This window comes from Cucurbita maxima, unplaced genomic scaffold (genome assembly GCF_002738345.1).
Source record: "Cucurbita maxima cultivar Rimu unplaced genomic scaffold, Cmax_1.0 Cma_Scf00017, whole genome shotgun sequence".
In the NCBI taxonomy this organism is placed as follows: Eukaryota; Viridiplantae; Streptophyta; class Magnoliopsida; order Cucurbitales; family Cucurbitaceae; genus Cucurbita; species Cucurbita maxima.
In genome coordinates, this window is record NW_019272033.1 from 2,207 (window position 1) to 18,596 (window position 16,390).

Here is a 16,390-nt window from a genome sequence, read left to right on the forward strand (position 1 = left end):
TGCAAGAGACCGCATAAAGATCCAAGAAAAAAACACAGCTGAAGGGGAGCTTGATCAAACCAAGTGTACTCCGCATAATGTATCACAAGCAACCCTACAACTCCATTCATCCGAAATAATCGAGAAAACCACAGATAAAACTATGTACATTTATATGTCCCAAATGATAATTGATAGTGAATGAATGTGATTCTTGAGCGGATTCTAAAAAATAGATTACAAATTCTCTAGAGCTGATTCTGAAAAACATACGGCAACTGCGCCCAATAGAATGCATCAATCACGTAACAAGACATGCGAAGAATTGAGAGAAAATTGGATCAAGGGTTTGTCCATTAGGATTGGAAATGGACAAGCCCGACTAAGCAATTGGGCATGGACGGGCTTCGACTGACCAATATTGCTGAAAAATGACTAAAGAAAACTTTTTCCATCACATAGTTTTAACATATTTTTGATACACGCCGATAACAATAAAATCAAAAATATTTATTCTCATTAATATATTTCTCAAGAGAAAAAGAGGAAAAATTGTGAGATAGGAATAAAAGTAAGAAAAGTAGGGAGTAATAGTTTGAACACTAATATTTTTTTTATTTTAAAGAAGTTTTTGATAAATTCTTTTGGGATAATTTTTGTTGTGGTTCATTTGTTGAAAATTGTGGTAGGTACATTTATCTAGCATAGAAATTTAATAAAGGAATTACGCTCTCCAACTAGACCAGTCCTCCATCATTTAAGGTAAAACTAATTATAGGGTCTGCCTTAAACCACATACTTAGTTTTTAACCAATTTAGCTAGTTTGAATTGGTTATTTCTGTGTTTGTATATAAAGAGAGTTTGAGTTGGTGACTGCATTCAAATCCATTCTTATTTCTAAGAAGTTTGGGAATTTGAACCAAAAGAAAATAAGGCAAGGTAGGAGAGGCAAGTGAACTAGAAAGGATGGGATTGATATCAAAGTTTATGGCATTAATACCACTGCTGCTATTGTTATTGTTGGTGTCTGATGCTACCGCTGATGCTACTAGCGGTGTTTTTGATATTACGAAATTTGGTGCCAAACCTAATGCTGATGTTACTCAAGTACGTGTACATTTGTTTACGTTGATAAACCAAAATTTCATTTTGTACGAAATATTTTTCTCAAATGAAATGCTTGAATTCACAGGCTTTAGCAGATGCATGGAAGGAAGCATGTGCGTCGGCTACTCCAAGTAAAGTATTAGTTCCAAAAGGAACTTATCAATTAGGAGCATCGAGGCTCAAAGGTCCATGTAAAAGTCCTATTGAGCTTCTAGTTGAAGGAACATTACAAGCTTCTCCTACCGACACGGAAGGAGATGGGTTGCTTGTTATGGAATACGTCGATCATTTGACATTGACCGGTACTGGAGTCTTCGATGGCCAAGGAAAAGCTGGTTGGGAAAAGAATGATTGCCACCTGAAGAAAATATGCAAAAAGCTTCCCATGGTAAATGCTCATACTACTTTAATTATAAAAAGAACCCATAATTTTGGTTAGCATTATATGTTTTAACACGGGAGTGTTTTTTCTTTGTTTGTTTAAAATGAGCAGAATTTGAAGTTCAATTTCATCACAAACTCGATAGTGAAGGACATAACTTCATTGGATAGCAAGAATTTTCATATCAATGTTTTGGCCGGCAAGAATCTTACCTTCGATCACCTGAAAATTACTGCACCAGAGAATAGTCCCAACACCGATGGAATTCACTTGGGTGATTCAGAGGACGTTTACATTCTCAATACCGCAATCGCAACGGGAGATGATTGTATATCCGTCGGATACACTAACAGAAAAATAACCATTAGTGATGTTACTTGCGGACCGGGACATGGCATTAGCATAGGCAGCTTGGGCAAGTATAAAACTGAAAAAGAAGTGGTAGGAGTTACAGTGAAGAAATGCAAATTAATCGGTACTACAAATGGTGTCAGGATCAAATCATGGCCAGATTCTGCCGTCTCATACCCAGCCTCTGACATGCATTTTGAAGATATTGAGATGGAAAATGTTGCTAACCCAATCATCATAGATCAAGAATATTGTCCATGGAATCAATGCAACCGAAAGGTATGTATTAAAATCGTCGGACCTCGTTGGTTTCCAACTTATTATCTTTTGATTAAGTATTAATTAATGTTTATTTTGAACATCCAGGTTCCATCAACAATTAAGATTAGCAAAGTTAGTTTCAAGAATATCAAGGGCACATCTTCTACTCCGGTTGCAGTCAAACTTGTTTGCAGTAAAAGTCATCCATGTGAGGATGTGGAAATTGCTGATATTGACCTCACTTATAGTGGTAAACAAGGGCCAATTGTGTCTGAGTGTGCAAATGTGAAACCAAAAATTTCTGGAAAGCAAAACCCTCCCATCTGTGCTAAACCAGCGCCACCTGAGACCACTCCGTCAACTGATTGAATAATCTTTTAACGCTGACAAATGTTTTAAACCATTCTTCCTGTCATTTTTATTTTAGCTTTCAAAATTCGGTTTGCAACATGCCACGATCTTGGGCATGTTTTCAATAATTGTATTTTTACATTTGGGAGAAAAAATACTTAACGATTCTATTTTTCCACTGTAATATAAGTCGCTACCACACAATTGACATTGCTTTGAAGGAGGAGAAGATCATGAATTCAGTATCACACTGTTCGTGGAGGTTCCTTAGAATGGAAAAACTACAAATGGAAAGTGATTAAAATTTATATCGAATAATAGAAAGTGATTAAAATTTATATCAAATAAATAATTTTAAAAAACACCGCAATATGGATTATTGGAACACCATTAAAATTTCAAAATCTATTATATAAAATATACAAGGACTTATCCTAGTGGGCGTAGTGAGTTCAAAATCCTAATTTGAATAAAAATGATGTCCATAGAAATAAGGTAAAAATTAGTTTTAGATAAAAGAAGCAAACATGTTGATAGATATAAAAATAATTCTAGAAAGAGAGGAGTTAAGAAATATTTTGAAACAACTTAAAAAGGGGAGGGATTATTTGTAAACATATCAAAATTTTGTTGGGTATTTGAGGAGAAAGGGAGAAGTGAAGTACTTTGGGAGCCTCCATTGATCACAAAAATGTCAGCTTATTGGTAGAAAAGCTTTGACGAGGATGAAGATCGACTTGAGAAGCCTCGACCATGAGAGACCCCTACTCTCTCTAGTCAAAATGTTAGTGCTTGATGATTTATAATAAAATGTAGAAGAAAAGGAGTGTATGAAACAGTAAAAAGGTGCTTAAAATCAAAACCCTAATCCGGGACCATTTGAAGCATGTTTTAAAAAAACTGTAACGATCGATGTTTTTCGAAAGTTTCCTTAGGAATGATCGAGCTCGATGATTTTGAATAAAATGTCGAAGAAAAGGAGGGTATAAAACAGTAAAATAGTGCTTGAAATCGAAATCCTAATCCGGAACGTTTCGATAAAAAAAAAAAAAAAAGGAGTGTATAAAAAATCGAAACCCTAATTTTCGACATTCTTTTCTAAATCATCAAGGTTGATCATTCACCAAGAAAATTTTGAAAAACATCAACCGTTACTCATTATTTTTAGCACGTGCTTCAAAAGTCCCGAATTAAGTTTTTCGAAATTCTCTTGGGGAATTTTCAACCTTGATGTTTTAGAATAGAATGTCGAAGAAAAGGACGGTATAAAACAGCAAAAAAGTGTTTAAAATCGAAACCCAAATTTTATTACCATTTCCTACATTTTCCACCCTTGTAAAGTTGTTTTTGACCTTTTTGAGGGCATTTTAAGTCCACTTTTATTTGCTCAAATTTTGATATATTTTTTTACCTAAAATTAGGAGCAATCAATATGTTTAGCTAAACTAAGTTTAATAATATGTCCTAAGAACACCTATAAAATAGTTAGGGAATCTAGGCCAAACAAGCGACTGACTCTACCTTTGTTGGTTGGAAGGATCGTATGATGAAGCATGCCTGCCCTGCGCCCCTACATGCACAGAATTAGGAATGTTATGCGATTTTAAGTATGTTATGTGATGACCTATGATGCCATGGTATGAATGTGTGTGATGCCATGCTACGTCATGATATGTAATGCCATGTGAAGCCATGTTATGAATGTGTGTGATATAAGTCATGATAAGTACTATTCATACATGATTCATGTGTGTACTATGACATGAATCAAAGGAAAAACGAAATGATTCTTATTATATACTATGATTTTAAGTTATGGGGGACCTCATGCATTCATCAATGTCATGTGCATAAGGATATTTCCTCGTTATGTTATGTTCGTACAGACGCGTACCTTCGATACTTTTGTTCATCATCATATCATGTGAGCCTTTCACTCTGATGTGTCCGGCGACGCATTAGCATGTTTAGCTCGATGAAGTCAGACCCCCAGGGGAACGTATACGAGTCCGCGTGCTAGGTCCATGTGTGCGTGCGTGAGCCGTGTATGGGGAAGTACCACACATCCAACCCTACCTAAACTGGAAGGAACGCAAGCTCATGATACATTGTTTTAAAAGATAGGTTCCATCATGTATGTGTACGTTTGCATTACATGTCTCCAACAATGACGTTACTTACTGCGTATTTACTAAAATACTCAAGCTACATGCTACCCTCATGTTTCATGTAAAGGTAAAGCGTCCATGCACGGATAACGATGAATGATGGAATGGTCATGGAAGCTGAGATAGGACGGTAGTATGCATTGTTTTCAATTAATAGTTCCATAGGTAGCTTTCCATTTTCATTCTAAAAATCTATGTTAATGTTTTATTTTGACGATGTTATTATTTTTATTTATTGTTTTAAATTAAATATATAAGTTCATGGCTTCGCCTAAAATGTTTTATTTTAATTTTCGCATATGTTATTAAAGGCATGCATGTAATGACGTCCGTGATCTAGGTAAGAAAATTAGGGGCATTACACTATTACTTAGACAAGTTAGAGTAACCTCATAAACCTTACTTCCTCAAACTACCATTTCATTTATGTCCGTTAAATTGATTTTTTAAAGTTAATTATGAGGTTTTTATAATAATTAAAAAAACTAATTCAACTCTGAGTCTATTTAATGTATGGTCTGACTAACTCAACTCAACTCCTAAGCAGAGATATTTTCTTTCAATCAACTAAAATACCTATTCTATCTAAAACCATCCTAGAGTTTGGTTATAGTCAATTTTTATTCCAAGTTCATTATTATTAATGAATGTAATTTTAAGCTATGTTTTTAATTCTATCACAAATTAATTTACTTTAGGAATAATCTTGTTATTTTACTATTTTCAAGTGTCTAAAACAAAAGATTATCGATAATGCCCCTAATTTTTTTAGCTTAATTAGTGACGTTACCCTAGCATGCGTTAATCACATATGTATAATTTCATAATGAATACTTTTAAAATAAAGTCATTGACTTACCTATTCCGTTCAAAACATAAATAAATATAACATTTTTTTTTAACATAAAACAAATTGGAGAGCAATTCTCTACCATTTTCTTTCAAACTTGTTCCTATAGCTTCTAAACAAGATTACCTACAAGTTATATGAAGGAATATTGTCATGAAAGTGCCTAGAAACCATTTCCCCAATCCCATCTGCCATTAGAGAGCTTCAAGGAAAACTCAAAATTCCAATCCGACTATATACAAGTATTCTTCAAGCAAGGACGACCCCAATAGGTTTCTGCACCTCCAAGGAATGTTTCCATATCAGACAACAAAGAGAAATAACCTCAGGAAGGTTCCCAATTGAAGAAAATTCGTTTCAGGTTCAAATTGGGGGTAAGTGTCGAATTCCTACCTACGACCTCTTTTTCCTTCCAATTAAGGATTCCTTTAGCTTCAGGGGAAGAATATGAGTAACTTTGATGAAGATACCCAAGATATCAAAAATCAGAGGTGTCGGGTAACCTGCAGACCGAGAGTGATTTCTCAAAATTAAGGTCCCACACTCAAAGTCATTCTTCCAAACCAATTCCTTTAGCTTGAGGGAACAATAAGAAAGAGGTTTCGTGAAGAAATCGAGCCTCGAAAATCCCTATAATCGGCTACCCAATAAGAAATCCTTTGTTTTCACTCCGGCGAGAAATCATATTTTGGACGAACTTTGGAAGCAAATATCTTAGGCTACGATCCATGAGAAGGTATGAAATCAATCCCTAGCTCTTCCTTGTAACACCCTCTTTAAGTTTCATGAACGAATCAAGGGATGAAACGGCGTGATGGGAGTTGGAAAAGATGAGTTTCATACAGCGGCGCGAACGGTCATGCGCGTTTTCTTCCCATCTGGAGGACGAAGACGATGATGTGGCCGGTTCAGTCGAACCGACCATGTCAACCCAAAACTCGACCTTCCCTCGATTTTTCTCAATTTTAACCCCCTTTCAGACCGATTTTCATGAAAAACTTTATGGTTCCAGAAAGTAGACACAATAAGGAGTCTGTGAAAGGAAAGTTGAGGTAATTTGAGTACCAGAAGCTTAAGAATGGAGGTCCTGAACGTTGACAACGAGGTAAGTAGCCACCTTGGACTTTTTGTTAAGAAATACTTTTAGGAATCTCTTGGATTTCCATATGAACCCTAAACCAAGTCTGAACTAGGGTTAGATGAAATAAAAACTCAATGAACCGCGAGTTAAGACCCTAAACCGATCAAATTGCTCGGTAATTAGGTAACATTAAAATAACCCACTAGATGAACTCTACTGCCTATGAAATTTTAATGTTGAGAATTCTATAGCATATTAAGGTTATATATGAAGTTTGGTAGTCATTGGATAAGGATAAATAGGTAAACCAAGAAATGATGCAAAATGACCATAATGCCCCTGAGGATATCTACCTAGGTTCCTAATCTAGATGACCTCCAAATGCAACAAAACCATGAAGTAGATCTTATTTTATGATGTTTGATGATTTGGTGAAGTTTAAAAGTCATTGGAACACATTAAGTAGCAAAACCAAGAATTAGGTGTAAAATGACCAAAATGCCCCTAAGACTACTTTAGAGAGTGCAAGGTCTATACGTGCTCCGAATAATTTGCTACTTCTTATAAGGTCGATTATGAAGGACATGAAGATAAGTTTGAGGTTTCAAGTTGATTGGAGTAAGTTTGGAACCTAAACCAAGTTAGGATCCAAGAAACACCTAAAGGAAACACCACAAGACTTTAACTCTTATAGAACCCTCTAAAGAACTCCCTAAGAATCTATGACATTTTAGAAAAGCTTAATGAGTTCATATAGTTACAAATATAAGTTATAAGTTATGCCTCAAGAATTTAAGAACCTTAGAAACTTACAAGACTAAGAACCAAGAACAACAACACACAAGCTTTAGAACTACCTAAGTAAGAAGAATACTAGGTACCACTCAAGGACGAGAGACCAAGGTCCCCAAACACAAGGAACTTAAGAATGCTAGGTAATACTCTAGTCATGTCCAAAGTGACCCATGACCTCCCACGAAGCAGTGCCCAAGAATTCCTCTTCTAGGTGGGATGCCCTGTACCATGTTTCCTTTGCAAGATGTCATGCCCCAAGTTTCCCTCATCTAGAAGAGATGCCCTACAGACTTGCAGGATGCCATGTTTAAGTATGCACCGAGCAAGTGACCTTTATAGTCAATTAAGGGGAGTAGTCTAAGGTCACAGAGGAACAAGAAGAGAGTAAGTTACCTTAGCCACGAATCAAGAACCTCCTAAGACCTCCCACGGTACAACATGCTCATGACTTAGATTACGCTACTTGGAACGCATGAAGTCTTGAGCGTAGGTAAGCATACTGTATTATAGGGCAAGCCCTTAATGCAGTATTAAGACAACATCGCTTGGAACGTAAGAAGCCTTGAATGTAGGTTTTTAGACTATGTCGCTTGGAACGCATGAAGCCTTGGGCATAGGTTAAGCAGACTGTATTATAGGGAAAGCCCTTGACGCAATATTAAGACTACATCGCTTGGAATGCAATAAGTCTTGGATGTAGGTTTTTAGACTATGCCGCTTGGAACGCATGAAGCCTTAGGCATAAGATTAAGCAGACCGTATTGAAGGGCAAGCCCTAAGATGCGGTAAGACTATGTCGTTTGGAACGCATGAAGCCTTGGACGTAGGTTAAGGCTGTGTCGCTTGGAACGCATGAAGCCTTGGACACAGGATTGTCAGGTACATGTCTAGTGTCATAAATCCCAGGGGGAATGTCTTGGAGAACGAATCAAGAACAAAACAAGAACCAAGAAAGTACCAAGAACAAGAGAAAGATCAAGGAATAGAACAAGGATCAAGATCCTAGTTCTAAGGACAAGAACTAGAAACAAAGGACCAAGAACCAAAAACCATAGTACTAAGGCCCTTAAAGAAAAACCAAGGTTTTTAGGATTCAAGGACCAAGGTCCTCAAGAAAAATCAAGATAAGAACCCCAAGTCAAGAACAAGAATTAGAGGGGCCTAAGTACTTACCACAAGAACAAGCAAGAATAAAGAATGTGGTACCCTAGCATATCAAGGACACGATTAAGAGCCTAAAAGTAGGCTACTTACTTAGTCTTATACTCATTCCTTATTCTCCATTTTTTTCCAAGTGATAAGAAGCTGGTTGAGGTCGAGAGCGGACTCTGGAGTAGGTGCCATAGACTAACCTCACCCGTCATCCTCAACCCTTTTGTTTTAAAATGTTTTGCGTCGGTTCCTTATATATCATTTAATTATTATGTTGTATTTTAAATTACTAATATGCGCACACTATTTTGGTATAATGTAAATTATGCTTTAAATTTTAATGGTTTTATCAAGAAGGAAAAAATTTACCCGCCTTTTAGACCCATCGCGTCAGCCGGTCCTTACAATGTAAGTCATGATAAGTACTATTCATACATGATTCATATGCGTACTATGACATGAATGAAATGAAAAACGAAATCATTCTTATTAAATGCTATAATTTTAAGCTATGGGGATCTCATGCATTTATCAATGTCATGTGCATTAGGATATTTCCTCGTTATGTTATGTTAGTACAGATGCGTACCTTCAATATTCTTGTTCATCATGATATCATGTGAGCATTTTATTCAATGGTGTCCGACAACGCATTAACGTGTACGAGCGCGCCTACTAGTTCCATGTATGCATGCGTGGGCCGTGTGTGGGGCGTACCAACATCCAACCCTATCTGAACTGGAAAGAAGAAGAAATATCTTATAGACTCGGGCTTATGAGCTACATTATTTTAGTGTCTCGATATTTTTTAAAGTTTAGACGTGGAAGAAGAAAAAATATGGTCTAGTTTTATAATATTTAAAAAGAGAGGGGTGGGTGGGTCGAAGTCTAGTTTCCCTCCTAGCTTTACTAAGCCTCCAAATAAGATCTTCTTCCGGAATTATGAGTTTTGAAGACTGAAGGAGCGAAATTATGCCGAAGAGACGAGGAAGTATGAACATCTTTGTTTTGATATTACTTTGCTTCGCCGTTCCCTCTCTCCAAGCAGGAGATGAAGAAACGGGCGGATTCTCTCATTCGAAACCCAATAATAGGAACAACAGGAAAATCGTGGAGGCGAAGGGAGCACCTGAATCTGTAATTTGGGTGGTTCAGCTCTCTGATCTCCATTTCAGTGTTCACCATCCGGACAGAGCTCTCCAATTCAGGGATTTCGTGGGACCTGCTCTAGCCATGATCAATCCTTCTCTGGTTCTTATCACGGGTGATCTTACAGGTTCCGCTCTCTCTCTATTTTTTGATTTTATGTCGAACTAGCTCATTCTTGTTCTTTTAACTGCATGATGTGCATATAATCAGATGTTTTTGTCTTAAAACGTTCTGCTATTTGTTTGATTTTTGTAAAATTTTCATACTATTATACCTCTAGAGTCATTACGTGGTGTCGGGACATAGTCTGCATAAATTTTCAGATTGTGGAAAATCATAATTTTCAATTGCTTTCATTGGAAATTTTCTTTCCATTTCTTCTGGTTGATTTCTGTCTTTTGATGATGGCTAAACATAACAAGCGTTCTGGGTCCTTGTGATAACTTGTTTTGCTCTAGAGCAAAAGCAACATACGTTGAATGTTCTGTGGGTTGCAGCAGAATGCCTTTTCATTTGAATCATTTTTGGCAATTAGACGTGGTGAATTGTACAAGGGCTCAAAAGTAATAAAAACAGTTGAACCTATCTGAAAAAATTATAGCCCTTAATGTGGATACATGAGCTTCTTACAATTCTTTTATTATAATTGTTGTTGCTGTTGTTGTTATTTGTGGCAAAAATTAGGGCTAATGAATATGGACTCTAGCTATGCTATTAACATTGCCAACCCTTCCAAGTCTAGAACCTTGATCTTTCTAATACTTAGTGTAGAAGTCATAAACGATGTCCAAACAAAAAAATTATAACCCTTGAGACTGTTCTTGTATTTATCAGATGGAAAAAGCAAGGACTTGTTAACCATGATACAAATTGAGGAGGAATGGCTGGAATATCAAAATGTAATGGAAGAGGTTATAACAAGAAGTGGACTAGACAAAAGCATCTTCTTTGACCTTAGAGGAAATCATGATAAATTTGGTGTTCCATCCGTTGGTGGTTCATTTGATTACTTTTCAAACTATAGCATCAGTGGACAGCTGGGCAGAAATGCAAATGTGTTTAGCGTCACTGCTCAGGTTAGTTATTATCTTTTGATGAGGTATGTGGTGAGTACATGTACTTGTAATATCATGGTTCTAAAATTGTCCTCCTTTTATAGCCCGAGGAGAATACGTCCTCTCAGGTCTTAGTTATGGAAAAACTATTTAGATCGGAAAGCCCCATCAAATGATTGAACTCTCTTTTCCAAGCACATGAAATATTTGACCTTCCAACATCCCCTATTATCCTATAAACCTATTTCAGAAGAATGTTTAAATTTTACTATGGCATGTTAGATAATCCTGTGGTAATCTTTCTTCCAAAAAAAAAAAATCCCAAAATAACAAATTAATGTTTTTCAAGCGAACTACCATGTCTATTTATGGAATATTTTGGTATAGAAATATGCTACTTTTTTCGTTGCCCTTTTAAGTTGAATTTTTTGGGGATAGAAATGAGCAGTCAGACTGTCCATGAAATTTGGACAATCACGTTCGAGAAGTAAAAGGTTTACTTTTTTTTTTTTCCTTTTGGGTTAATCGGGATTTGATTATCCTCATCATTTGAACTGGAAATTAATTAACCTAATTATTTATTTGTTCCCATTAATTCTTCTCCATTGCGTTGGGTCTTTATACACACACACACACACACACACACACACATTTATGCAGAGGTTCATGTGAAATTTTGCAAGGGCAAATACCTGCCATTGGCTACTTGACTACTTGACTAAAGAGCAGCTCATTAATAGATTATTTTGTTTCATCATTCAGGCTGGTCAACATAAATACCTTTTTGTTGGATTTGACAGCACCATGTCCGTTGGTTTGAGAGGCCCATCAAATGTCTTTGGGCATCCAACTGATCAGCTATTAACTGACTTAGATTTGGAACTCTCTCAATGGGAATCATTGACAACTGATCCAGTAACTAAGATTTCTTTTGGGCATTTTCCTCTCTCATTCTCAGCTTCCTCCCTCTCAGGAAAGAGTCTGAGAGATATATTTTTGAAACATTCTTTATCAGCTTACTTATGCGGGCATCTCCATACAAGGTTTGGCAAAAATTTGAAGAGGCATCATCATTCAAATTCTAGTTTTTTGTCACGGAAGTTTTTCCAGTTTAATGTGCACCAAGTATCTTCTGGAAATATTACCAACTGTTCGGTTAAAGTTCCACCAGTTCAAGAATTCTGGGAGTGGGAGATGGGTGACTGGAGAAAGAGTAGGGCCATGCGAATTTTGGCCATTGATCGTGGTCACGTGTCATACGTTGACATTGACTTCAAGACTGAAAGTAATAAAACTATTTTGTTGCCTATATTTCCATTAGATTCACGCTTCATGTCAAGATCTTCGCTAGCTTATGAATATAAATGCCATGAGATGGCCACTTCAGCTTATGAGATGATAAGAGCACTTGTTTTTTCTATTTCTCCTATTGTATCTGTGGAGGCTAGAATATATGACTCTAATCCTGGAACTCTCAGTTTGATCCTACAAGCACCTATGAGTAGAACACGTGTAGATAACATCTCAAGAGGAGATCTTTACACCTCTCCATGGAATTACAAAGCCTTTGAAGACCCATCTCCTGATAGATATTATCTGCAAGTAGAAGCAACTGACATTGCAGGAAGGTCAACTTTATCTGAATTGAGGCCATTTTCTGTCAATGGTCTCACTGCAAAAGTGTCTTGGACATGGAATGAGTTCAGGGTTATGGGAGTTCAATGGGCAGCCCTATATTTCCCTGTACTCTGGTCAGCTCTGTTTATCATGCTCTCAATGCTTATTCTTCCAAAAGTGTTTCTTATTTTTTCAAAGAAGCAATACACTTACAACAATTTCAAGGTGAATAAAAGCTTCCTAAATGGCATGGCATGGGTTATGCAGGAGATTAGCAAGGTTCCCATGTTATGGTTCTGCATAGTAGGTTACTTAATCTACCTTATGGCATTTCCATGGTTTATTGGGGCAGTCTTCACAGATGGAAAGGACTGGGGATACATGACCTGTATGGGATGGGTGGTCAAAACTTCAAATGAAACGAACAAACATAGATATATTGGTTCTCCAGATATCCTGGTTGTGGTTCTTTCCCATCTTCTGTTTGTGGTTTACCCTGCTATTTTCATCATGGTTGCTTTTGCTGTTGAAAGAGGAGTCTATGGGTACCATTTCATCTCTCTTTTAGCAAAGAAAGAAGATGATTATGACTACAATAATAAGAGGCGTGAATCATTTGACTTGACAAGCAATGTGAGGCTTAGTGTTTGGTTTAAATGGAGGTGGATTCGGAAAGTTCTTCTGATCATTTGTGCAGTATTGTGTTGGAAGCATTTTTTGGTAAGTCGTTATCAAATAATCTTTTCCTTAATCGTTATTATACTTCTGCAAAAATTTTAGCTTTTCTTGAAATAAAAAATAAATGCTTTATGAGATGCTATCTATTAGAATTATTATCTAGTTTTCTGAATGTCAATTACTTGCACCAAAATTAATCAGATATAATCATGGTATGGCTTAAGAGTCGGATATTTATTTCTGGCATGTCTCTTTCGAAATTCTCTCTGGATCTAAAAATAGTTGCAAGCTAAAAAAGTGAAACAAAATGGAAATTGACCAGTCTCTCAAGTATTTGTTCTTGTTTGGTGCATATCACCAATACATAAGATTTTTCTTGCATGGCTCCTTGTTATAAAATAGTGTTTATATTAGTTATCCACTTTACTACCAACAAATTGATTTAAGAGATCGGTAAAATTCAAACAATCTAGTTTAGTTCACTCATGTTTCAAGGCAGAAATTATGATTACTGCAGTTTCTGTGAAGTTATTGCTTAAATCATTAAAGTTTTATAGTAATGTTGAGGAAACTTTGAAGAGCCTGAGGTTGAAAGTGAGATGAGGCTAGCTCAGAGAAATGTCATGAATGAGAAGTGACAGAAAGTTAGTTAGAAGCTCTTCAAAATTATCATGCAGTCGAAAGGTCAATATTTGAGCAGATATTGAAGGTTGAAACTTGATAACAAGCTTGAGAATTTGTGGTGATAGGCCAATGGTTATCCAAGTATACTAGAGAAGGATAATAACGAGGGTGCTTAGAAAACAAGTCTGTTCGTTAGGTAGTGGACCCACTTTTAGTTGGATGATATGACTTAATAACATTAGTTCCTACACGATGTTTGGTCCCTCGTTAAATTCTATGTTTCTTTCTGGATTTCGGTGACCAAGTCTTTTTGTACCATTAGAGCCCCTTTTTGTAATTTATTGTTTGTCTCCCATTTTTTGTGGGTTTCCCTTTTATATGGTCTTGTATTCTTTCATTTTTTTTTATCCATGAAGGTTCGGTGTATCATATAAAAAGACTTAATAATATTAGATGGTACAAAATTAAAAGCGGTTGAGGAGATAAAACCCGATTTTGAAGGACAAATAACTGATGGGTAACCCCTTTTTGTGGAGTCCCGTAGACTGTTTAGAACTGTGTTTGACAAAGATTCCATTGTTAGCTTGTGTAGAATCTAAATTTAAGGAATCTCACCAATTTGGAGGTTGTGAGTGGGCTGCTCTCTTGAACAAACTACACAACTTCAGACCGAATAGTTGCGAAATTTTGAAGGTATGGCTTCTGGAAAATCGATGGCTCTTTTTTGGTCAAATCTTTCGCTCCTTAGCTTATTGTGAAGCAGGCGACTTTGGATAACCAGAAATCGAACATTATATAGCAAGCCACATTCCCCAAAATGGTCAAGGTTTTCTTGTGGATCTTCTCTTTTGAGAGGTTGAATACGTGCCATAGAATCCAAAGAATTCTCGAAATTCCACCTTCTCTTTACTGGTGTTTTCTTTTTCTTTTATTTTCTTTTATTTTATTTTTTTTTATTATTATTATTTTTTTTTGTAAAAACAATGGGGAATCATTGATGCATATATCTTTTTCTTGTGCTCGTTCACTCCTGGTTGGTTGGTTAGGCTGTTTAGTTTGTTCAATATTCTGTGGTGTTGGCCTAACAAAACCTCGGATGCCCTCCTTCAACTCATCAAAGACCTCATTCTAAAGCTCAGGTGAAAATCCTTCGGTCCAAATTTCAGATTTTTCATGGTCAAGAAACGAACAGTGATGTCTTTTGGTTATTTTTTTTGCTTCTACCTTGAGAATGAAAAAGTCCTCATCCTCACTCGCAAGAGCAAGGACTGAATTTTCTTTCTTTTTGTCCCCTAAACTTGAAACTGTATAAACAGCTGCCCTGAACAAATTCCTTAGTGTGCAAATCTGAGAATGGTACTCAGAAAAAGGTGTGTGTGATCGGAGTGTGGATCTCCATTTTTGATGCTTTCTTCGGTGTGTGTGGTAGGAATACAATTAACCCCATAAAATGAAAATTGTAGAAAGGTTATTGATAGATATTCCAAGTCATTTGAAGCCTATACTTACTTTTGTTTCCATTACCACCATTTAAGGCCATTAGATTCTGGACTTATAATACTGTTTACCAATTCTTGGTGTTTTTATCACAGAATTGCAGGGCTGTAATGAAGGCTTATGAGATGAATCCATTTCTCCACTTTCCTATATACTGCTTCGTAACACCATTGTTGTTGGGTTATGTTGCTTACCATACCAGAGGCATCCACTGAGCATTGGCCGCACTTTTTACTCTCAACTTTTAGTCGGCTTGAAGTATTTTCTGCACGAGAAGCAAGATCAGATACTAACAAATGTGCCTTTTCTGACATGATGGGGAACAACAACTTAAAAAGAACACAATTCTTGCTTGAAGTCCAATGATATGCCCATTATGTCGCAGAACACGGGCCGAAACCAAAGACTACCCTCTGGAAGATTTTGCTATATGTCTCTTTTTATATAGTCTGCTCCATGAACGTATCTCTCGACCTCTGAATTACTGAAAACTATAGGTTCATTTGGAAGTTCTGTTATTTTTCATTATAAGAACACCATTTTGGGCGGTTTTATGTTGGCAGAGATTATTGCGTACTTGAAATCATTGTATATAATCTAGTATCCACAATGTTGAGATGTTAGATAGAGAAACAATTTCAATTGTTCTGAAAATAAGTCAGCATGTTTAGAAAACATTAGTCATTTGAATATATTCCAATTGCGTAGATATGAAGTGTTTCTTACAACTTAGTTTAGCAGTATTAGTCATTTGGAAGTGTTATGAATATATACTTATTGGTAAGTTCTTGTAGCATACTGAACACTCATTATTAGCTGCACACACTTCAAATTCTCATATTGATTAAGAAAAGGGGAAGATGTGTATAGTATACACAAGTATAGGACTAAGGCCTTTTAATTGTGACAATGTTTCCTCTTGGGCTTCTCTTCGAGATTTGAAAAAATGTGTTTATTAGGGAGAGGTTTTCAAACTCTTATAAAGAAGGTCTCGTTCTCCTTATCAACCGATATGGAATCTCACAATTGCTCAACTAGGTAAAATGTATTCAGTGATGACTACCCATTTGAACCTATATCTTACTCTTTAAAGTTCAATTAAACTGTCCTTGCAACCTGCCATAATCAAGAGTCAAGTTCAACGCTTATTCTAATTAACTTTAAGTATCCAAATAATCAAGCACATATGTCTATAGTTAATTGTGTAGGAAATAACATTCTAAATCTACCACGCATTTGGTCCGTCTTTGATTCATTTAAAATTAAACAAAAAAAAATTGTTAAGCAATTAT

The 16,390-nt window shown here is 36.2% G+C and overlaps 2 protein-coding genes across 2 annotated transcripts; both read left to right on the forward strand.

Moving 5' to 3' along the window:
* Nucleotides 1-704: 704 nt before the first annotated feature.
* LOC111491970 (exopolygalacturonase-like) lies at nt 705-2,522 on the forward strand. The gene is made up of 4 exons (XM_023141078.1): nt 705-1,087; nt 1,173-1,475; nt 1,581-2,099; nt 2,187-2,522. Exons 1-4 carry the CDS (start codon nt 947-949, stop codon nt 2,448-2,450), a joined length of 1,227 nt encoding a protein of 408 aa, XP_022996846.1. The 5' UTR covers nt 705-946; the 3' UTR covers nt 2,451-2,522.
* Nucleotides 2,523-9,357: 6,835 nt separating this feature from the next.
* Nucleotides 9,358-15,634, forward strand: LOC111492073 (putative metallophosphoesterase At3g03305). Its single transcript, XM_023141251.1, has 4 exons — nt 9,358-9,754; nt 10,462-10,703; nt 11,445-13,019; nt 15,194-15,634. Exons 1-4 carry the CDS (start codon nt 9,451-9,453, stop codon nt 15,311-15,313), a joined length of 2,241 nt encoding a protein of 746 aa, XP_022997019.1. The 5' UTR covers nt 9,358-9,450; the 3' UTR covers nt 15,314-15,634.
* The last annotated feature ends 756 nt before the right edge of the window (nt 15,635-16,390 follow it).